The 23,855-nt window shown below is 42.4% G+C and overlaps 1 protein-coding gene across 1 annotated transcript in view; it reads left to right on the top strand.

Moving 5' to 3' along the window:
* The first annotated feature begins 1,343 nt into the window (after positions 1 to 1,343).
* Positions 1,344 to 23,855, top strand: part of mrps9 (mitochondrial ribosomal protein S9) — a 73,074-nt gene continuing 50,562 nt past the window's right edge. Inside the window, exons 1-4 of the mRNA XM_055637129.1 lie at positions 1,344 to 1,614; positions 6,689 to 6,868; positions 23,083 to 23,145; positions 23,238 to 23,268. Coding sequence (XP_055493104.1) covers positions 1,510 to 1,614; positions 6,689 to 6,868; positions 23,083 to 23,145; positions 23,238 to 23,268 — 379 coding nt within the window. The 5' untranslated portion in view covers positions 1,344 to 1,509. The remainder of the gene's footprint in view (positions 1,615 to 6,688; positions 6,869 to 23,082; positions 23,146 to 23,237; positions 23,269 to 23,855) is intronic.

Genomic DNA, 23,855 nt, shown 5'->3' with positions numbered 1-23,855 from the left:
TGCTGCCTGTTACCACTGAGTTACTCCAGCATTTTGTGCCTATCTTTGCTATAAACCAGCATCTGCAATCCCTTCTTATTACAATGGAGGACAGTTTTGCCTTGATAACCACTGATGAGGTGTTTGCGCAGTAATCAACCAGATGGTTGAGTATTTTTTGCACACAAACAGGAAATGCTGGGAACACACAGCTTGGTCAGGCAGCATCTGTGGAAAGAAAAACAGAGTTAAGGTTTCATCAGATTTTTTTTTTCCTTGGTCATTGTTCAAAACTTGTAGTGGACTTGATGGGACGAATGACCTAATTATATTCTTATCACTTAAGTAGGTATGTTACAAAACCTACCTGAATCACCATTGGGAATCTGCCCACAGCCAGGTCGGCGATTTTGGCGCTGTTTGGAGGGGGCGGGTTTAAAACGCGATTTTTACTAGGCTGTACTAATCGCAGATGTTCAGCCTAGTAAATCATTAACGAAAAATCGCTGCAAGACCCGGTCGCAAAAGGTATTATTAGTTTTATAGGCCTCGATAATATAGTTATAATAGTTTAAAATTACTCTCTGATTCCGCAACATCTCGCAGCCCCAGGGTTTTATAAAGCAAACAATTAAAGGTATGTACCTTATTTTTACATTAAATGGGGCATATATATAACCCTATATATCAAGTTATCTATAGCGAATAGTTCATTTTGGGCTTTTTATATCCCGCAGTATTTTTCTCGGCATTTGAGGGCACTAATCCAGGGCGCTGTCAACATTCTAAACCAGCGCGTTCCACATGAACCCACCAGAAAGCCGATTTAAATGGGCATTTATTTACAGCAATTGAACACTAAATTCCTTCCATTTGGCCTATAAATTAATGTAAATTAGATATAAAAAACATGGTTATATTGTGGATTATTTGTGAATAATCTTTGGACACTTAGGCTATTTAAAAATGTTAATCTTTCCTTAAGAAATGAGGCCTTTGATTATCCAAGATTACAGCTTTTTTGTAATGTCCATTGAAAATCAATAGGGACCAAGATGCTAATTTCCGAGTATGAAAATGGCCATAACTTTTTTAATATTTGAGATATGAAAGTGAATTTGGTGTCAAATTAAACTTATTGTTATGCTTTATCTGATGGGATAAATTGCAGACTTGATTTTTAAAATCTCAAAATTTTGTAACATTGCTAACTTAAGGTTGACTTGATTTCCACTCTTGACTGGATGCTCACCTGGCGTCGCCCAGCGCCCGTCGCCATAGTTACTCTCCAGGCCCAATTACGCGTGCGCACCTCCTCCGGCTCCTGCATCGCTCATCTCCAAACACGGCCTCGTCCCTTCCCCTGCCGTCATCGTCCTTCCCGTCACCGAGTAGCTCACTCCGACCAAGTTCAACCTCGGCATTGAACCGTCGGCGCTCTGCGACCTGTTTGCGGCCGCAGTGTGAAGCGGCGGGTGAGAGGTCACCCAGCGGGCCTGCGCAGAGCCGGCGGCGGCGGCGGACAGGGACATGGCGGCGGGCGGTGGGACGTTCAGTGCGTTGCTGCGGCGATGTCGGCGCTGCGCGGTGCTGCTGCCGCTGCAGACTTCACCCACGGCGGGCTGGATGCCATCTGTGAGTGCCAGTCTTTACTGCATCATCCGGCTTCTTCTCGTGGACGTGTCGACGCAGATTAGACGTTAAGGGAGAGAAATATACGCTGAGGCCCGACATTGGAGCCTTCTGTAGAAACAAGGAACTAACTGCAGGTGCTGGTTCACAAAGTGCCGGAGTCTGACGATGGGTCCCGACCCGAAACGTCACCTATGCGTGCCTGACCCGCTGAGTTACTACAACATTTACGTCCTTTAATGAAACCTTCTACCTAATCTCATTCATCCAATCACTCCCAGCTCCAGCAGCAGCCTCACATGGCCCTGCAGTCTTGATTTAAGTGTAATATATGACAGAAGGTGACCTGTGTGTTCTGACCTTTAGAACGGAGGTGAGGAAGAATTTATTTAGTCAGAGGGTGGTGTATGTTAAATTCGTTGCCATAGATGGCTGTGGAGGCCAAGTAATTGGGTATTTTTATACTGGAGATTGACAGATTCTTGATTTAATAAGGGTGTTATGGGGAGAAGGTAGGAGAATGTGGTTGAGAGGTAGATATAGATTTACCTTGATTGAACGGTGGAGTAGACTTGATGAGCCGAGTGGCCTAATTTTGTTCTTATGACATGAATTAAGAAGCCTTAAAGCCGTGGCGTTAACACTTTAGAACAGCGTACAAGGAATGGGAGACACAAAATGCTGGAGTAACTCAGTAGGACAGGCAGCATCTCTGGAGAGAAGGAATGGGTGATGTTTCGGGTCGAGACCCTTCTTCAGACTGACCCTATTTCAGACAAGAAATGGTACACTGTTAAGTTGTGCAAACACAAAATCACTGGAGTAGCCCGCAGACACAAGTTACTGCAGATGCTGGTTTACAATGAAAAACACAATGTGCTGGAGTAACCCAGTGGGTCAGGCCAGCATCTGTGGAGAGAATGGACAGGTGATGTTTTATATCATCAGGATCCTTCTTCAGTCTGTCCATTCCCACACATGTGATGCCTGTCCGTTTCACCAGCTGTTTGTTGTTTACTCAAGATTCCAGCATTGGCAGTTTTGTACTGTGACTCCACTGTTAAATTGTGGTTTTTTTTATAGTAAGTTCCATCTGAGCTCAAAATATCTTGCATGCCATTTCTAAAAAGAGTACTGGAATTTGCCAAGTCTTTTGACCACTTTACTAAGTTTAATCATGATTGCATATATTTATTATTTATGGATTTTGCCATATGCAGATTATTTTCGCATCCAAGTAGTATTTTATTGTTTTTGAAAAACTAAAAGTGTAAGGTTTCTTATATGCATACTCTGGCAATTGAATTCAAGAATATAAAATGATGGGTGAATGTACAATTTGAGCTGCATGAGCAGAAGCCAATATATGAAAACTTGAATAAAAGGTGGTAGAATAAATTGAACCTACTTGTTTCTTGAATGAACCTGTGTTCATTGGTGTTTAGAAAAATGAAAAGGGATCTCAATGAAATGTGCAAAATTACGACAGGGTTCGACAGTTTCAATTCTAGGAGGATATTTTCCCTAACTTGAGAGATTGGAGCAATTAGCTGCATTCTCAAGTGATCAAGTAGGACATCCAGAACTAAGATCCAGATCACTGAAGAAGGGTCTCGTCCCAAAATGTCACCTATGTATGTTATCCAGAGATGCTGCCTCGACTGCTGAGTTACTCCAGTACTTTGTGTCCTTTTATTAGCCAACATCTGCAGTTCTTTTGATTCCGCATTTTAAGATTGAAAGAAATGTCTTCGCTCAGAGAATGATGAACATGTGCAATTCCCAATGAGCTGCTGAATACGTTGAATGGTGAAGCCAACTCCATCTCTGATCTTCCATATGTATAGGGCTGCCATTTATTTTGAAAGATAACAAATGTTTCACATGTTTACATTGTCTACTGCTCAAGAGCTAACCTACCCTTTCTCTAAATTTCTAGAATGCTGCATCATCACCATGTGCTTGTCCACCACCTAAATATGTCCCATTTAAGTGCTTCTCAATCAATTTCCTGTGCATTTCTAAATTACACTACTAGAAATGTCGCATGATCCCATCTCCCCACCCCCAGAAGCCAACCATAACATAATAGTAAAAAATAATTACGATCTGAGTATTGTGTAGTTAAATGGCAACTCTGCCATTTGTCATCAAAATGTAGCTTCTTGGGTTCAATATAGTAATAGGTTTAATATATTTTTTATATTTTGCAAAAGCTTTGACACGACTACCTCATGATTACATGATTGTGACTCAACGCAACATTGTCATCAATGAACTAGGCAACCTTTCACTTCTTAATTCATTGTGTGCCCTTCACATTGTACTTGTTTTTTGTCAAAGCCTCAGTTCATCTTCAAACAACATCATTTTCATCTGACATAAAACCAATCCCCATCCCTGCCTTATCTTCCTTGAAACTACTATTTGTGTTTTTTATCAACTCTGGATATCTCTCACTTATCCCCAACCCCCAATAATGAATTAATTTTAAATGACAGATAATGTTAATAGGTGTTGATAATTCATTTGAAAATTTTCCTGGCTGACCTATTTGTCCGGGGGGGAAAAACTTGAATTTCTCCACATTAATGTTTAGGAGATGGCATGATACTTATAATGTGATGACATTAATAGTGCGTGTTTGGAGAAAGATACCAAAAATTTATTTTTAAAAAAGGCAATCAAATAAAACTCTGAAATAATGGTAGAATATGTAATTTCAGGTTATAGATAGATAGATATAGATAGATATAGATAGATATAGATAGATAGATAGATATAGATATGCCATTTATTGTCACTATACATGTACAGTGAAACTGAATGCTGCTCGTACTCAGTGCATACATACAATTTAGCACAAAAAACAAGAAACAGAAAAAAAACAAAAAACAGAAGGGAGATGGGGGGGGGGGGGGGGGAATAGGTGCACAAATTCTGCGGCGCTACATGCATATATACATATATACAGATGGAAGTCCGTGTTGGGCGGTGTAGTCAGTGCATGTGTGAATTTGAATTTATAGTAGTTATAATTCTCGGAAAGCAACTATTCCTGAGTCTGTTTGTCCTGGATTTGATGCACCTATAGCGCCTTCCAGAGGGCAGCAGGTCGAACAGTCCAAACGTAGGATGGGAGCTGTCTTTGATGATCTTCTTTGCCCTGCTAAGGCAGCGGGAGGTGTAGATGTCCATCAGGGGGGGGAGAGGGCAGCCAATGATCCTCTGCGCTGTCCTGGTTACCCTCTGAAGCCTCTCCCTGTCTGCCATGGTGCAGCTGCCATACCATGCTGTAATGCAGTATGTCAGCAGGCTCTCGATGGACGAGCGGTAGAAGGTCAGCAGCAGGTTAGAGTCCAGGTTGTGCTTCCTGAGGACCCTCAGGAAGTGCAGCCGCTGCTGAGCCTTCTTGATGACCGCTGTCGTGTTGTCCGTCCAGGAGATGTCAGCAGCGATATGGACGCAGAGAAACCGGAAGGTGTTGACCCTCTCCACACACTCGCCGTTGATGTGTATGGGGACTATGTCGGTGCTGTGCCTCCTGAAGTCGACGATGAGATCTTTTGTTTTCCTTGTGTTCAGAGCCAGATTGTTTTCTGAGCACCAGGTTGTCAACTTCAGGACTTCCTCTCTGTAGGCTGCCTCGTCTCCCTTCGAAATAAGTCCGACCACAGTAGTGTCGTCAGCAAATTTGACGATGCGGTTGTTGTTGTGGGCCGGACTACAGTCGTAGGTGTAGAGACAGTATAAGAGGGGGCTTAGCACTGTGGGGAACCGGTACTCAACCTGCGAGTGGAGGAGAGGTGGGGGCCGAGTCTCACAGTCTGGGGCCGGTTGGTGAGGAAATCCTTTATCCAGGCACATGTGACAGTGGGGAGGCCGAGAGTGACCAGTTTACCAATTATATTCATTTACCTGAAGCAGTAACACTAAACACAGAATGAGGTACAGGTACACCGAAGCAACTATCATATCTAAATGCAACAATGTTGCAAAATTGCTTGAGTCCATTCAAATAATCTGTTTGTCATAAAACACACAAAATGCTGGAGTAATTCAGTAGGTCAGGCTGCATCTCTGGAGAAAATTGGTAGTCAACAATAGGCAAAGACATTCAGACTTTCAGCCAATTTTGTCACGCTTTTCATCTAACTCACCTATTATGTGAGTGGGGTGAAACAAGTCAAGATACATTGTTTTAAACTAATGAATAAAATTTGTAAAAAGTTCCAAAAATACTGGCAACATATTGGAGAAGGAAAATTCTCGTCAATAACTTTCAGGTTAAAGATCATTAATGTGAACATTTATTTCTGTCAAAATTTAATTCTGCTTCTCTTTCTACATATGTTATCTCACGATGAATATATCCAACATTTTATGGTTTGATTTCTGATTTCTAACACCTACAGTTTCTTTGCTTTCTAAATTAAATTTGTTTTGAATTTTTTTAATTGAAAGTTTAGTCTTAGACGTGTTATATTTCTATAAGTCTGTGTGAGAAACCATGCTCTTTTAGTTACCTTATTTTGTAGAAATGCTTGTTGTAAAGGATTTAACAGATTAGTTGGTTTTAAACAATTTTCATACCAAGGTATGCCGGGTTCATTCAGAATAAGAATCCAAAAAATGTTTTAACATCACACAATCAATTTCATAATAGGCTAGTTGGGAAACAACTTCTGGATGCTGGGAAATAGTGAAAAATAAGCAGTGGGATCATTCCTTTGTAGATGGTTGTGCTTAAAAACAACAAGTGCCAATGAATAACAAAATGTTCTGGTCCCTTCAGACCAACTCCACAATTTAATAAGGAAATAAATTCAATCATAATAACAGTTTCCTTGTTAAATTATGAAAAGTATTATTCTACAGCTTTTTATTAAGAATGTTTACAGCCATTTTGTGTGCACCCTTTGCAGTTTGGCAATATGTGATGAGAGGAGAGCTGACAAGTTAATTCTTCTTAGAGTCAAGTATTATGGCTGCATTTGGATGGATTTCAAAATAATTTGCATGAAAAGGTAATGCATCAGTAAGTTAAAAGATAATGGCGTTTCTTGTTTTATTTCAGCTGGTACGATTCATCTGCAGCAGCAACTCCTTGCAGAAGAAAAGTATGGCTGCTACATTCCATGTGAATTATACCGAAGAATTTATTAAGCAGCAAATTGAAGAGTTCAATATTGGAAAGAGACATCTAGCTAACATGATGGGCGAAGATCCAGAAACAATCAGTCAAGGGGATATTGATGTAAGTTAGGTCTCTTCCACTTTTTGTTATCAATATTATACATTTTCATTATTTACTAGCTCTATGTCTGACTCTTAAATACTTGCAGCTAATGATCAGATTCTAACCTTGTTTAGCACTACAGCTGCTGAGGTGTCTGCATTAATTAGTATTTTAAAATAATCTGTTTCTTCTCCGGCCCTGAAGGATTATTTTGGAAGATGGGATTAAAGTCTAATGGCAGCTGATATAGTACATGCAGCATGGGGATGGGAAGCTAAATGTGCACTGGATACCCTCATATCTTTGGTCGGAAAGGGCAAAATTATGGACCAAACTGCAGGAAATAAATTGGGTGGAAGAATAGAGGTTTTGTTGGGTGCATGGGATGAAGGGTCGAGATGCTAGGATAAAACAAAATTACTGGTGTTAAGTGGGCCAAAATCTATATATTAGAAGTTCAGAAGTATAATTATAATTGAGATGTAGAGCAGGGGTCTCCAAACTATGACCCGTGGGCCACATCCATCCGCCACGAGATTTTATCCGGCCCGCAGCAAGCTCTTGCCACATTCCGTGCAGCGGGCTATTTAGCGGGTTCAGTGGTAGCGGGTTCTGTGCTAGCGAGAGAAAACTGCACCCCACTTGCAGCTAACTGCCCCCCCCCCCCCCACCGTCAAAATTTTTTTTTCCCCCTCAGGGACCCGATAACTCCACCGCGTGTCCCTGGCGCTGAGTGAGCAGGAGGGATAGGCCCAGGGTACCCGGCGTGGTGTCTCCCTGCTCCTGGACCTACCCGGCGCGGCCCTTCCCGGCACCGGCTGCTACCCGGTGGGGGGGAGACACTGCGCCAGGTACCCTCGACCTCTCCCTCCCGCTCCCTCGGCTCCAGGAACGTTTGGTCCCCCCCCCCCCCACCCCAGCATCATCGTCACCCTGCTGGAGAAGATGGGGCCCAAGGTAGTTTACATCGAGGCAGAGAGAGGCAGAGGCAGAGACGGGGAGAGAGACAAAGGGAGAGAGACGGAGACAGACAGAGAGAGACAGAGACAGGACAGAGACAGACAGAGAGACAGAGATAGACAGACACAGAGAGAGACAGAGATGTTAAATTTATAAAACTGACATTTCTTTGCTTTTTCCTACGGCCCGCAAAAATGTGCCAAATATTTAACGTGGCCCTCAAACTGAAAAGTTTGGAGGCTCCTGATTTAGAGGAACAAGCTTTACCAGGGTAAATAAGGTGGATTTGGAAGGACTTGAGCTGTATGAGTGCTGAAGTTTAAGATAAAGTTGTTCCAGCAAGACAATTCAATTAATTGAGGACATGGAATATGATGTGGTCAAAACATTGGCTGCATTTATATCTTGAAGCATTTACTTGAAGAGAAGATTAGCTATGAATAAAAATATTTGTTTGTAGGCAAGAGGTAATTGAAGATTGCAATGTCTGAGAATGAGATAAAAATGGTATTGCATGCCTGGGGTTTTGGATTTTATTTTAGAAGCAACTAGACAGCAAACACTCAGACCAAATGAGTAGATATCTGGATAATTTCTGCCCTATATTAAACCCTTGTTTTAATAGATCCCTTGGTAGCAGATTTTGGTTATAGTAGACAGATCTGTTAACGCCGTCCTGGCTCACCCTGCCTCCCTGGCTCGTTAGGTGTGCCAGCGAGCCCTTCTTCATCAACCCAACAATTCGGTTGATACGGCTGTTGTTGCAGCTCACGCTGTAAACCTGGGGACAGCGCTTTCTTCAGGCCACTGCCAACGACAAGACTGGATCGGTCATCATCGGGCTCCCACCCCTCTCACCTGCTGCCGCTTCTTCCTGTTGGCCATTGCTTTATCCGCTCTCTGCTCAACTGCCGTGGCCTCCTCTTCTCCTGTTGCACTGTCCATGGCGTCTTTTCATCCCCTCCATTACTGCCCCCTCCCTCCTCCTCCTCCCATCACTCTGTTCATTCATCCTCGCCCACTCTCCACTTCCTCCTCCCTCTTTCCCCCAGTCGCCAAAATACTCCATCCTGGAAGATGCTGGTGACTGTAGGGGAAGAGGTGGAGGTGGCGGGATAGCAGACAAAGCGACCACTGAACGCATCCTGTTGGGTGTCTGGGGTCCGATGAAAGCTTGGACGACAGGGGCTACAAGGTGAACTGCAGTAGCTGGTGAAGATGGGCTCGCTGGTGCAGACCAGTGGCATCGGTGCCTAGTTTTAAGGTGAAACAACACAAAGTGCTGGAGTAACTCAACAGACTGAATGAATCTGAAGAAGGGTCCTGACGTAACCTATCCATGTTCTCTAGGGATGCTGCTTGATCTGTTGAGTTATTCCTGCATTTTGTGTGTATTAACCATCATCTGCAGATCTTTGTTTTTAACTACATATAATGATAATACCTTGCTCAGTAATCATAACTTCTGTGGTTACTTGATACATCATTGAGCATTAGAAGTTTTGCAGAATGTGACTGCACATCACTGTCTAAACTATGGACCACACACAAACACCCTGATCTTTAGTTAAACTTGACTGTAGTGTCATACTTTGCTCTATCAAGCATTAGCTTGGTTAACTAACCCTGAGGTTGATTTATAATTGACTGCAAATCAGTCATACAAAGAAAATGTGATTCCATGAGTAAAATTAAACAGTACAGGTGTCCGTACGCATCCAGTTAATGTCAGTTTGGAAACTGGCAACCACAGAATCAATTGAACGATGTTTTAAGCGACTACAGCTAGTAGTGGCACCGATAAATTGCTGCTTTTTTTTGTTCCATTCGTGTTGATAATGTAAATTTATGCAATGATTGATCGGGAAAAAACATTGAGCAATACTGATTCTAGGCATTTCTTAGGCAGCTGTTATTACTATTCAGTTACAGCAAGAAATATACAAGAAATACAATTTGAGAATTCTTCCCAGAATTGTATTTGTCAGTTGTACGAAATACTAATCACGGAGAAAACTGAGCACTGACAGAAATTCATACTAACTGATTTCTTCTTTCCTGAGATATTGTTCTGTGACTCATTAAATTTCCCAAGTAGTTTCTAGGATCTGGAATATCATTCAAGTGTCAAGAGTGTTTTATTGTCATAAGTACCAAAATCGAACAATGAAATTATTACTGGCAGCAGCACAACAGATTTGTAAACAGTACTCAATACATAATATAATAAATAAACGTAAAAAAAGTTCAATAAATAATAAGCTCAATATTGTGCAAATAAAATTAAACAAAATCCCAAGTGCAATCAAGGCAGTTTAATGTTCGGAATTTAGTTGGAGTTCATAGCATTCAATCGCCTGTTGGTCAGTGGAAAAAAGCTGCTCCTGAATTTTGGTGTTACAGTTTTCAGTCTCCTATACCTTCTTCCAGATTGCAGAGGTGAACTGGTAGTGTGGCCAGGGTGGAATGGATCCTAAGAATTTCATTGTTCCATTTTGGCACATACAACAATAAAACACTCTTGAGTCTATGTATCAATATGTGCAATAATGCTATGGCTGAACCTGGGTGTGTACACTTGCCACATCTAAGGAGCATCGGTTTAATCAATGCTTTAGAAATTCAGTAGCAAGTACTGAACTCAATAAAGGAGTGTTCACTCCACAGCATATGTGAAATTAGCAAGAAGAGATGGAATATATTTTAATCTTCCATCTTTAAAACAAGCATCTGAATGAATTTGGGTCAATACAACATGCTAAATCCCAATTACAAATGGCCTACATTGGGGTTGGTGTTGGGTAGATGAAATGTATTTGTTCAAATGCCAGCAAAGATAGAATCTCTGAATTATTTAGATTTAGAATATTTAATCTCATGGTAATAATTGTTTGTATTTGCTCTTAAAATCTGCAACAATCATATGTAGATTTATGATCTATCAACGATAGACACAAAAATCTGGAGTAACTCAGTGGGACAGGCAGCATCTCTGGAGAGAAGGAATAGGTGACGTTTCCCATTCCTCATGGTCACTCATTCCTTCTCTCCAGTGATGCTGCCTGTCCTGCTGAGTTACTCCAGCTTTTTGTGTCTATCTTCGGTTTAAACCAGCATCTGCAGTTATTCCTGCACATTTATGAACTACCAAGTAGTTTATTTACCGGTCTAGTGCTTTTGGGAAGGAAAATAAGTCTCATGTAACTTTTGTAAAGGGTGCTTTCTACCAGAAAGTTTCAAATGTCATGCGTGCCAGTCTAGTCTCCAGCTTCCACAATGCCTATGACTGAGCCACATGGAGACTGGAGCTTTAGATGTAAAGAATCTTTATTCAGAACAAGCAGACAGACTCTACCTTGGGAGAATCTTTCAGTGGAACCTCCCTGATCTCAGAATGCTCTTAAGAACAAAAATAACAGCAGGTGATTAAATATAATTTCAATAGTTGGAACCATTTGTGAGCATTCTTAATTGAGAAGACCATCTAACACCTTTTTTGAGACTAAGTAATTAATATCAATGATCAATAAAGCTTCTAAAACCCAACACTCAAAATTAATGTTAGAATGGAGTGGGAGGCTGTACTAATGCCCCCATTTATTGAATTTCCTACACATGGATCTGTGTCACCTTGGTGCAAAATAACTTAGTTGAAAAATATGTGATGGCTGGTTGAGAAGACCATGAGCCATATATATATATATATTGCCCAAATGGAAAATAATGTGCCTATGATCTTGCATTTAGCCTATATGTATGAGAATATCTTACAGTCATGTCGCTTAATAAATCATATCTCTTGAGCATCCTCCTTCTTTGGGCCAGTAGCTTGCCTCCTGCAGACTGTAGTGTTTATTTCCTCTTAATCTCAAAACTGATCCCTGCTTGTTAACATTTTGAAATAGTTTATGAAGGATGATTCTCGTTTGTTTTAATAGCTGCTACCTCCGTGATTCCTGTAGTATATCGCATACCTAAGAATCCTTAGCACATTATTAACTGATGTAGCAAATCTGCTCCTATTTAAAGTAAGTTTCTTCCTTCTGGCCCATAGCTGCTCTTTAATTTGAAACAATAAATAGTAAGATTAAATGAGAACTTACCAGTTTGAAGTTTGATCTGTATTTTATGAGGAGTTACGATGAGGGATTACGTGAAGAAGCCCGCCACGACGCATGCGTGTCATTCTTCAAAGCAGCGGTGTGAAATCACAGATAACTGTAATGACTAAACATAGTAAGATTAGAGAAGAGATACCAGTTAAGTATATGATCAAGGGTGGGAGCGGAGGGCACGTAATCCCTCATCGTAACTCCTCATAAAATACAGATCAAACTTCAAACTGGTAAGTTCTTGTTTAATCTTACTATTTTACTTCGGAGTCACGTGAGTGACTACGTGAAGATTGTAAAGCTCTGTGATTTCATGCCGTGGAAACGAGTCCATGCATCACGTCTGCCTTGATGACTGTAGGAGGAATTGTGTTAACATAATTTGGACATGAATTCAACATTGAAATCATAAAATTTATTAACACAAAATTATAACCCCTTTTTATGGGTTTAAATTAATTTACAGAACTTAAAATTGTTTCTGCAAACGTTCCAGGTTTCATTACTGGTTTGTTGTAAAATAATTGGAATGTTTTTTCCCCCAGACCATCCTGTTGCCTTGAGGATTTGGTCCATTGGTACACCCAACTGTATCGCTGCCGATGTAGCTGAAGCCCTGGTGGAATGAGATTTAAAAATATTAGTATCCACCCCAGCCTGTGTTAGCACCTGTTTCAGCCATCTTGAGATGGTCTGGACCTTCACACTTTTGTGTGGTTGCTTGTGGCTGACCAAAAAGTGCCTTCTCATTGCCTCTTAGGATTTTCGTTTTCTCCATGTATAACGACAGATGTCTTATTATACACGGACGGTCATCTGTTGGGTATGACCTAAATTGTATATTGAGGCCTGCTGATCCCTGTCTGTTCTGCTTTACTAACTCATAGATATGAAAAGTAATATTTTCGGTTGAGGAAGTCATGTTGTCCAGTCTTAGTTTATGCAGTGACTGTACCCTCTGTGCCGTGAACAATGCCATTAGCATGACTGTTTTTAATGTCAGTCTGTGTAGGGACAGAGCTGTTGCTGGGTACCAATTCCTGAGCATCTTCAGGACAATACTTACATCCCATATTTGGGAGTACCTGGTTCTTGGGGGATTAGTATTAAAAATTCCCCTCATAAGTTTTGTTACCAGTGGGTGAGTCCCAAAGTGTTTAATAGCTTGATGGTTGAACGGTAGGCGGCGCGACTCTCGTCAGCAGCGGCCTCTGCAGCCCGTCTGCGTTTTTATTATTTTTTGTCTATGTTTTTATGTAGTTTTTGTTATTTTTTGTTGGGGTATGTGTGTGGGAGGGAGGGGGTAACTTTTAAATCTCTCCCTGCACGGGAGACCCGACCTTTTCTTTGTCGGGTCTCCGTTGTCGTTGGGGCTGCAACGAGGAGCGGCCTCCAACAGAAAGACCGGGGGCTCTGGTGCCAACTATTCACCTCACCGTCGCGGAGCTGGCCGAGTCCAGAGCGGGTGGAGCGGTGGTGGAGCGCTGCTGCGGCCCGACCTCCGGAGCTTCGGAGGCTGCAACTGTGGGTCTGGCGGACGGCGGCACCGGGAGCCCGCGGGTCCCTGGAGGGAGACCGCTTTTCAGGGCTCCCGCAACGACGACTTCTCCCGCCCGAGTTGTGGGGTTGAAGAGCTCCTGGAGCGGGGCCTTACAGCACCGCCCCGCGCGGCTTGGAATGGCCGCGGGACTCTGCGAGCGCACGCCGGGGGCTCTAACATCAAGAACCCGGTGTGCGACCTTGCGTGGCTTTAATGGCCGCAGGACAATCGCCGTCGCCAGCCGGGGGCTTTGACTTTGACTCTGACATCGGGGGGGGGGGGGGGCAGTGGAGAGTCTTTTTGGCCTTCCATCACAGCAATGTGATGGATGTTTATGTAAATTATGTTGTGTCTTGGGTCTATCTGTTTCTAATGTATGGCTGCAGAAACGTCATTTCGTTTGGTCCTCAAGGGGTCCAAATGACAAATAAATTGAATCTTGAATCTTGAAACAGTGTAACGCTCTGTCCCCTGCCATAGGTAAGTCGATAGGGCACTTCTGGCGCAGTTGATGGCACTGTAACTGAGCCCCTCATCATAGTGGAGGCCTGCCAGATATTCCAGAACAGACGGGATGTTCATGTGTCTGTAGGTGATATTGTTTTTATGGCAGTACATCTCCCACTTCCTGTTATAGACCAGATACTGTTTTTTGGTTGACTGTCTTTGGGCCGCCGAGATCATGTTCACTGTTCGGTCCGTCAGTCCCAGTTGTAGTAGAGGTGTTTTTAAACTCTACAAATTAATAAATTCAAATGTTTATGGCATGGGTGGCTATCCCTTGTTATGGGATGTAGCAATAAATCTGGTCTATGTGGGATGGTGATACATGGTTCTAATACCATGTTTAATACCACTGGGAACCATGGTTGAGTAGGCCAATCGGGTACTACCAAAATACCAGACGCAGAGTCTTGTTGTATTTTCCTTAATACCCGACTGATGAGGCAGAAAGGAGGGAATGCGTAAATAAACAATTTCCCCCAATGCAGCGAAAATACATCTGTCGCTGCTGCCCCGGGGTGTGGTTCCCATGAAACATAATTTGATAACTGGTGGTTAAGTCTGGATGCGAATAGATCGATATCTGGTGTTCCATATTTTGCTGTAATAACAGCAAATACTTTTTTATTCAACATCCATTCGGTGTTTTCATTAAATTTGCGTGACCTGGTGTCTGCCACTAAATTTTGTCGTCCTGTTAGGTAAGTGGCTGATATCCAAATATCTCTCTGGATACACCATTGCCAAATTGTATTAGCCCGATTGTCACATTATGTCGATTTGTTTCCACCCATGTGGTTAATGTATGCTACCACGGTGGTATTGTCTATCTGTAGTCTAACATGCTGGTGATATGACCCAGTACAATATGACTTTAGGCCATGGAATGCACCCAATATTTCCAGGTAGTTTATGCCCAGTGTGAGTAATAATGATGCCTCCTGAGCAGTCCATCTACCTCCACAGCTGGTGATGGTATTGGTGGCTCCCCACCCAAGTGCACTGGCATCAGTTTGTAGTACCATGGAAGGGTTTCTGACAATGATTGGATTGGAATTAAATCTCCAGCCTTTCTCTTGGGCAGAGTCACCGACATGTGAACTGAGTCAATGGTGAACCCCAAATAGTCCATAGTAGTGGAAGGCGTTAGTTTAGATTTAACTGGATGGATAATAAATCCCAGTTTTTCAAATAACTGTTTTGTGGCTGTTACAGTTTGTTTGGCCAATTCCAAAGTTTTGCCCACAATGAGTATGTCATCTAAATATGCCATGACCATGTGTTTACGTTTCCGTAGAAACGCTAGGGCTGGTTTCAAAATTTTTGTGAACAGCCTGGGGCTGATGATAACCCATTTGGCAGTGCTTTATACTGCCAGAGTTGTCCCATCCAGTTGAATTTTAAGTAACATCTGTGGTCACCTCGTATAGGCACTGAATAGTAAGCATCTTTTAAATCGATGCTGGCCATGAAGTAACCTTTGGAAATTAATTGTTTAGCAGTAACAAAGGTTTCCATTTTGAAGTGAATATATTGTACAAATGTATTCAATTTTGTCAGATCTATGATGATGCGACAACCACCATCTTTTTTGTTTTTGGTAAATATATTGGACACGAATTCTAATGGTTCGTGTTGAGTTTTCTCAATTACACCTTTTATGTAAAGCCGCTCCAGTTCAGCTTGCGCTTTTGATTTTTCTTTATCACAAAGCACGAACATTCGGTTAGGTATATGTTGAACTGGAGGGCTGTACTTGTGTATAAACTCTGTTGTATATCCCTGGATACTGCTTAAGATGTAAGTATCGGTTGTTAACATGCTCCATGCATTCAGAAAAGAGTGTAATCTCCCCCCAACCTCCATGCTCCCTGTATTTTGTAGGGAACCAGACCCACCTACCTCCATAGTTACCAGTGGCAGGTTTACTTCTTTTTGTAGGTTCTTCCTTGCTGTTGTTGCGCTGGTGTCTGGATTTTCGGTTTGGTTGGCATTGGAGGTCCCCGCATCTTCCAAGAAGGCCGGCCTGGGCCATGGCCTAAAAAAGACTCATGTTTTGAGTACTTTCACCAGTTCTGCTGGTGGGTGTGTAGGGGTGCTGTTTTTGGCTGTAGTGGGTTTTTGTTGGAGTCCCTTTTATTAGTCCAGTAGGTTCTCTCGTTCCTGCACCCCTTGCACACTTGTCTTTCCTTCTGCGGACCCCTCTTCCAGGTCAGCCCAGAACTGCTGTGGATTTATCATAGGGCCCACAGTGACCCGACTCCATCTCCCGGAGTCTGTCACGTTGGAGCAAATGCTCCATACACCGCTCCATCCGGCTCCAGCGCTCTCGGTCGCTGGCCACCCGCGGTTGTTCAAAGTCGGACTCCTCTGAGTCCACGACCTTGTTTGTTTTTGTGTCTAGCCTTACCGCCCGGCCGCGTGGATCTGGCCGGTGCGGAGGCGACATCGGGCACAGCTGATCCCACTATCGGTGATCCGAGTGCCGCTGGCTGCTTCTGGCTGCCTGCTGCTCCGCGGTCCTCCCTCACCAGCTTTGTCGCAGACCTTGTCTTCTCCACCTGTAATCAGCATGGGAAAACACAAAAAGACTGCAGTTCTTACCTGCAGCTCCTGGTTTAAATTGTCGCTACGGGGGAACGTCGTTCCACCCCGCCTCCTGCCGTTTTCGACTTGTCAAAAGTCGACGGCCCCATTCTGAATAGTCTCCCGCCCGGCCGTGGTGTTCTGGCCGGCGCGGGATCAGAAATCGGCACAGCTGATCCCCTTACGGGGCTTGTGCCTTCAGCTGCTGCTGGCTCCCGCAACTTCGCAGTCCTCCCCAGCCAGCTTCACTAGCAGCACTTGTGGACACTATTTTGTCCAGCTCCCCCCCCCCCCCCCCCCCCTGTGTAAAACAGCGCGGGGACAAACACTACCGCAGAGTAAATCACTTACCTGCAGGTCGCGGTTTCAAACTTACCGCTGCGGGGGAACGCTCCACCCAGCCTGTCGTTTCGCAAGCGTGAAAGCGATATGTGGCGGGTTTCTTCACGTAGTCACTCACGTGACTCCGAAGTAAAATTTAGAAATCTTGTTTTAATGTGGGATACCTTCAAATATGATGTGCTGCAGAAGAAGATATTTTAAACAAAGATAACATCAGAGAAGGGTCTCAAGATCCACCAGGGCAGGGAAAAGTGCCTGGGAGACCTTGGTGTGGGGCCTCGCATTGACCATTACCTTCTAAGAGGTAGGCCAAATCAGTCGAGTGAAGCCCAGTGGCAGGTTAACCACCACAGTCCACAGGGTATCAGCACCCCAGGCGAAGCTCAACCAAGTACTGCCCCACCAACGGACACGAGTCCAGAGCCCGACCAGCCACAGTCAGCGGTAGAGGAAGATGGAAGGAAAAAAGCAGCATGGAGCAGTCACTGGCTGTGGCTGAAGAGAAAAGATGCTGTCTGGGCTGCCATGTGACCATCAAGAGGCTAACCATAAGACACACACCCAGGTCTGATCACCCTGCGGTGGGCCTGCCTCAACTGAGGGTGTCTTGCGATAAAAGGCCGAAACACCCAGTGATGTTGCGGTACACAACTGAAGATGTGCCTGATTGGTAGCAAAATCACCTAGTGGTCACCCCCAAGAATACCGGGTGTCATTTGTGGTGAAGAACCTTAGAGATTGCAACATCCAGTCCTACTAATCAATATCAAAATGAGAAGAATCTGAAGATGCTTAATAGAACACTCCATTGAACTTTAAATATATTTGTGTTGCTTTTATCTAATTGATTTACTTTGCCTATTTTCACCATTATACAATTATTCATGATGCATTATGATTTTTACTCATTTATAATAAATAGAGTTGTTAAGACAAGCGTGTCTAAGTGAAATTGACAACTAACATGAAGAGCCAGATGTTGATTATGGAGCTCCAAGAATCTGCTGAGAACAGTTTAAATAAATTAGCACCTGCACATTAGCTGGTCTTGCTATTAATTTAGAAGCGAATCAGTAGAAATGACACTTGGTAGAATCATTGATTAAGTAAATAGCTTCATTTTCGCTGCCGAGGCAGGGTAACTAATTGATAGAAACGGCCAACGTGCTTTTCCCATGTCAGTGGTATAGTCATATTCAATTCTCTGTCACTGGAACAGGTGAAACAAACCCTACTTGTGAATTATTGATCTGGCAGGATGCCAGGATATTGATAGCTAAATAAACTTGAGAAATTCTGTTTAGAAATTAGGTCAAAATCAGATTATTGCTGAATAGTAATGTTTTTTCCCCCCATTTATTTATTTTCTATTGTTCTCAAGGACGCAATTTGTAAGTTGTCTAATACAAAAAACATTAATGTTGTGGACTATCAGTTCCAAGATGGCATTCATGAAAAAAAAATGCCATTTCAAGAAGATTTTGAGATTTGTTGCTTTAAAATATTAAATTTGAGATTAAAAAAAACATTGTTTATTTTGCAAAACAAATATATAAATTATGTTTCTTGTTGAGTGCTATTTTTGCAGCATATTTGGAGTTTCAGAAGTCCCTTTGTAGTGTGTTAACATGTAATTGAAACTTGAATTCAAGCTTGGACCCAGCATCTCTCTAGAAGTTGAGAGCGTATCATTTGGAAATGACAAGTAGATCCTTAGGCAGTGCAAATTTAAGACCTTTCCCACAGTCTGCCCTGGTGATTCCGCAATTACTTATGCTGACAGAGGCCTATTTTTTTTGAGTTTTTAAAGATACAGCGCGGAAACAGGCCCTTCGGCCCACCAGGTCCTTGCCAACCAGCGATCCCCGCACATTAACGCTTTCCTGCGCACACACACTAAGGACATTTTTTACATTAACCAAGCCAATTAAACTACAAACCTGTACGTCTTTGGAGTTTGGGAGGAAACTGAAGATTTTGGAGAAAACCGACACAGGTCATGGGGAGAACGTACAAACTCCATACAGACAGCACCCGTAGTCGGGATCGAACCCGGATCTCCAGTGCTACATTTGCTGTAAGGCAGCAACTCTACCGCTGCTCCACCATGACGCCCTATGCCCTATTCATATGTCACTACATGTCTCTGATCATTAATTGATTGACAAGAAAGTTTAATGGAAAAAATCACTTCCCTTCATTTACCTTTCTAATGAAGGTAGGTGAACCCATTCCAAATAAAAGGTATTGTGTGGCTGGTGTAAAACTGAATGATTAGATCAGTTGCATGATGGCCTATTCATAGTACATATCACATGTTTCTCAAGTTAATAGAAGTAATTCTGTTTGTAATTATCAGAATAGTGTAGAATAGTGCAGCAGTGTATTGCAACATAAATTTACTCTTCCACATTTCATGTTGTGTTAATGAGAACGGAGAAATAGTTTAAATTGTTAAATTTGTATGCCTACACACAGACAATCTTAATCATAGCAATAATTAAAGATGATGGGAAGAGGTAAAATATGGATAGCTGTGTGAGGCGGTGGGTTTATAGTAAATGTCAGTATGTAATTTGTCACCTGAGATCATAGAGAAAAATCCAAAGAAAGAAGAGAAGTGTCAGAAATGGTCCGTGAATTTAAGTTAGTAACACAGATGACACAATTGACAAGTTACGCACAGGTCCAGATAGCAGTATCAAAGGATTTACAGATATCGATTCGGGGAGAAAGACACGAGGAGTGATATCAGAGAAGATTTAGAATAAAGACTGTTTCAGAGAGACAATTAAAATTCAGATGCAGCTGGAGCCCATGTGAATATTCAAAGCTACACCTTAACAAAGGCGTTGAGCGGAATTGATTAAGTTGTACAGGATAAGAACAAATTCTGCTAGCTGTATGTTGGTGGAGGGAAACTGGTTAGATTTTAATTGCAGTAAGAAGCAGAAGGCTTTAAGAAACTCCTGAAGAGGAGGGTGGACATGTATAAAGAGTGGACGTCCATAGTGAAAATGAGGCGGCCTGGGAATGGAAAATTGTCTAGGACCTTCCACCCTACCAGCCATCACAACAGATAATCCTCCGACTTTTTCGCCACCTCCAACGGGATCCTACCACGGGCCAAATCTTCCCATTTCCTCCCCTTTCGGCTTTCCGCAGAGACTGTTCCCTCCGTAACTCCCTGGTTAATTCATCCCTTCCCACCCAAACCACCCCCTCCCCTGGTACCTTCCCTTGCAACCGCAGGAAATGCTACATGTGTTGCTTTACCTCCCCCCTCAACTCCATCCAAGGACCCAAGCAGTCTTTCCAGGTGTAGCAGAGGTTCACCTGCACCACCTCCACCCTCATCTTTTGCATCCGCTGTTCCAGGTGTCAACTGCTCTACATCCATGAAACCAAGCGCAGGCTTGGCGATCGCTTCGCCCAACACCTCCGCTCAGTTCGCAATAGCCAAATGATCTCCCGGTCGCTCAGCACTTCAACTCCCCCTCACATTCCGAGTCCGACCTTTCTGTCCTGGGCCTCCTCCATGGCCAGAGTGAGTCCCACCGCAAATTGGAGGAGCAGCACCTCATATTTCGCTTGGGTAGTTTACACCCCAGCGGTATGAACATTGACTTCTCCAATTTCAGGTAGTCCTTGCTTTCTCCCTCCTTCCCCTCCCCTTCCCAGCTCTCCCACAGCCTACTGTCTCCGCCTCATCCTTTCTTTTCCCGCACGGCCCCACATCAATCTGAAGAAGGGTCTCGACCCGAAACGTCGCCTATTCCTTCGCTCCATAGACGCTGCCTCACCCGCTGAGTTTCTCCAGCATTTTTGTCTACCTGCCAAGCTATGCTCATTTCTTTTCTTGTTTCGTGGAGCTACCTGATCATTTTTCTATTTAATTTGTGACTATGGCTTCCTGCGTTTGTAAATTTGTAATTAAGGTGATCTTAAAGGGGCAGTTGTTGGGGGGGGGGGGGGGGGGGGGGGTAGTATAAAGACTGGATGTCAAATTACTATTAAAACAATGTACTTGTGCTATAACACCAGGATAAGAGCTCAACCAAGAAAACCAATGCCAAAGTAGTGTCTGAACTATCTTTACACGCATGTTGTAGGACAATAACCAACTTCAAATCTGAGGAAAGACATTCTTGCCATAGAGGGAGTACAGAGAAGGTTCACCAGACTGATTCCTGGGATGTCAGGACTTCCATATGAAGAAAGACTGGATAGACTCGGCTTGTACTCGCTAGAATTTAGGAGATTGAGGGGGGAATCTTATAGAAACTTACAAAATTCTTAAGGGGTTGGACAGGCTAAATGCAGGAAGATTGTTCCTGATGTTGAGGAAGTCCAGGACAAGGGGTCACAGTTTAAGGATAAAGGGGAAATCCTTTGGGACCGAGATGAGAAAAGCATTTTTCATGCAGAGAGTGGTGAATCTCTGGAACTCTCTGCCACAGAAGGTAGTTGAGGCCAGTTCATTGGCTATATTTAAGAGGGAGTTAGATGTGGCCCTTGTGGCTAAAGGGATCAGGGTGTATGTGGAGAAGGCAGGTACAGGATACTGAGTTGGATGATCAGCCATGATCATATTGAATGGCGGTGCAGGCTCGAAAGCTATTCCTGCACCTATTTTTCTATGTTTCTATGTTTCATATTCAGTAATACGCTATCTACATGTTAACAAATACACAAGCTAAATGTTTAACCAAGAAATCCATTGCCACATGAGAATCTAAAATGCCTTTACACAGTTAAACTATGGGACAACAAAAAATAGTTATGTAGATGCCAGTATATTTTGGAGTTATCAAGTGGGCACCTCCCTTCATTGAGTTAGGCCCATGACAGCTCAGGAGGGCTCAACAGTTCTGGCATCTCAGAACTACCTCGCTCAATACCTGCTCCTCGCCACCGATGCTACCAGTATGCACTAATAAATGAGGCAGTGGGGGGCCAGGGAATCGGAAGTTGTCCAGGTGATGGAATACAGAAAGGCATCCCGGATGTGGGTGTGAAGGGACTAGACAAGGTTAGATTTTTTTTTCCACCTTTTTTGATGCTTTTATCGTTTGTCCCTTTCAAAAATGCACAAACATTTGTAAATTGTCACAATGCTAAGCTTAATTAAATGAAGCGATGGAATCTGAACAGATCAGTCAAAATGCGAAGCACCGTGCCAAAGCAATGCCAGTTTATTTTCTTGTATGTGAAGCTATCTTGGATCTTTTTAATTTGTGACTCTAGCTTGTGTTTGTAAATTGTATATGACACACCAGTTCCATATCATATGAATCATTACATTAATAACTAATCAGTGAACCATACATTCACATTTACTGAACAGATGGTTGTCATTTGGCCCTCTAACTTTGCTGAAGTAACCAAAAATATCCACTGCTTTACATTCTCCTTAGCACAATATCATTGTCTACTTCAATTTTTTTTGTCTGCACTTCCCTTACAAATCATTATGGTGTCTGCCTTGGCCATTATCTGTGGAAAAGCATTTTATGCTCTGACAATTCTGTTGAAAGAAATTTCTCTCGCCACTCCTGACTCTGTCAATTTTAAACTGTTGTCCTTGTCACAGTTTCTCCAACCACAGGAAATAAAATTTCATTTTGTGTAACTAAGATACTCCTTAATTACAAAAGCCCATTAAATCTCCTCTTAATCTTTCTTGCATTAATGAAAATAGTCCAGCATCTCAGAATCCATGGTTTCTTTACACATCTTACTAAATTCTGTGCAGCTCCAGTGTACGTCCCATTCATTTTAGGGCGCCTCATGTTGCAGAAATATTATGTATAAATAAGCAATATTTACTATAATTTTTAACTGCTAATTTTTATTCTCCTGAAAGCAAGTTATATTGGAATATATATAATATTACTTGTGGCTACCGATGCATTGCCAAGTGATTGTTTCAAAAATATTTTTATTGTAGTGTTATTACCCATTCTCCTTGTATCATTATTATTTCTTTAAGATGTAAAAACTTAAGATTTGTTGAACATGTAATACTGTTATGTTGACCCTGAACACATCAATCAGCTGCTAAATAGTAAAAATCTCTACCCTCAGGGAAAAGGTGCTTCATTTATCAGTTCAAGCAAAAAATGACTAATAATTTCACAAAGATTTTGTTGTTAAAGGCATTGACTTATTTATCATTTTTATTCCAGAGATCCATTAGGTACCTCTTTCCATCTGGTTTATTTGAAAAGAAGGCTAGACCTATCATGAAGGTATTGAAAATGTTTTGCATCTCAAGTTTCTACTTCAATTCACTATTTATTCATTTATCTTTGCTGATTCTAGTATGTCTGATTTATTTCAGCATCCTTTGGAAGTTTTTCCAAAACAGAGAGGTAAGATGCCATTTCCTAGTGTTGTGAAAAGTGGAAGCATTTTTGGTCACTTTATAATGAGTATATATACATTTAGTGTATTTGCCAATTGCTTTAAATTAGAAACTCAGTTATCATCTGTTCATTGGTGTGCTCTGCTGTATCAATTGTGTGCTATAGTTTTCACGGAATCATTCCACAATCTTAAAGGCCGATAAATCCCCAGGGCCAGATAGGCTGCACCCCAGAGTACTTAAGGAAGTAGCTCCAGAAATAGTGGATGCATTAGTAATAATCTTTCAAAACTCTTTAGATTCTGGAGTAGTTCCTGAGGATTGGCGGGTAGCAAACGTAACCCCACTTTTTAAGAAGGGAGGGAGAGAGAAAACGGGGAATTACAGACCAGTTAGTCTAACATCGGTAGTGGGGAAACTAATAGAGTCAGTTATTAAAGATGGGATAGCAGCACATTTGGAAAGTGGTGAAATCATTGGACAAAGTCAGCATGGATTTACGAAAGGTAAATCATGTCTGACGAATCTTATAGAATTTTTTGAGGATGTAACTAGTAGCGTGGATAGGGGAGAACCAGTGGATGTGGTGTATCT

This window comes from Leucoraja erinacea, chromosome 6 (assembly GCF_028641065.1).
Source record: "Leucoraja erinacea ecotype New England chromosome 6, Leri_hhj_1, whole genome shotgun sequence".
In the NCBI taxonomy this organism is placed as follows: domain Eukaryota; kingdom Metazoa; phylum Chordata; class Chondrichthyes; order Rajiformes; family Rajidae; genus Leucoraja; species Leucoraja erinaceus.
The sequence above is the reverse complement of the archived record's forward strand: the minus strand, read 5'-3'. Positions and strand labels throughout refer to the sequence as shown.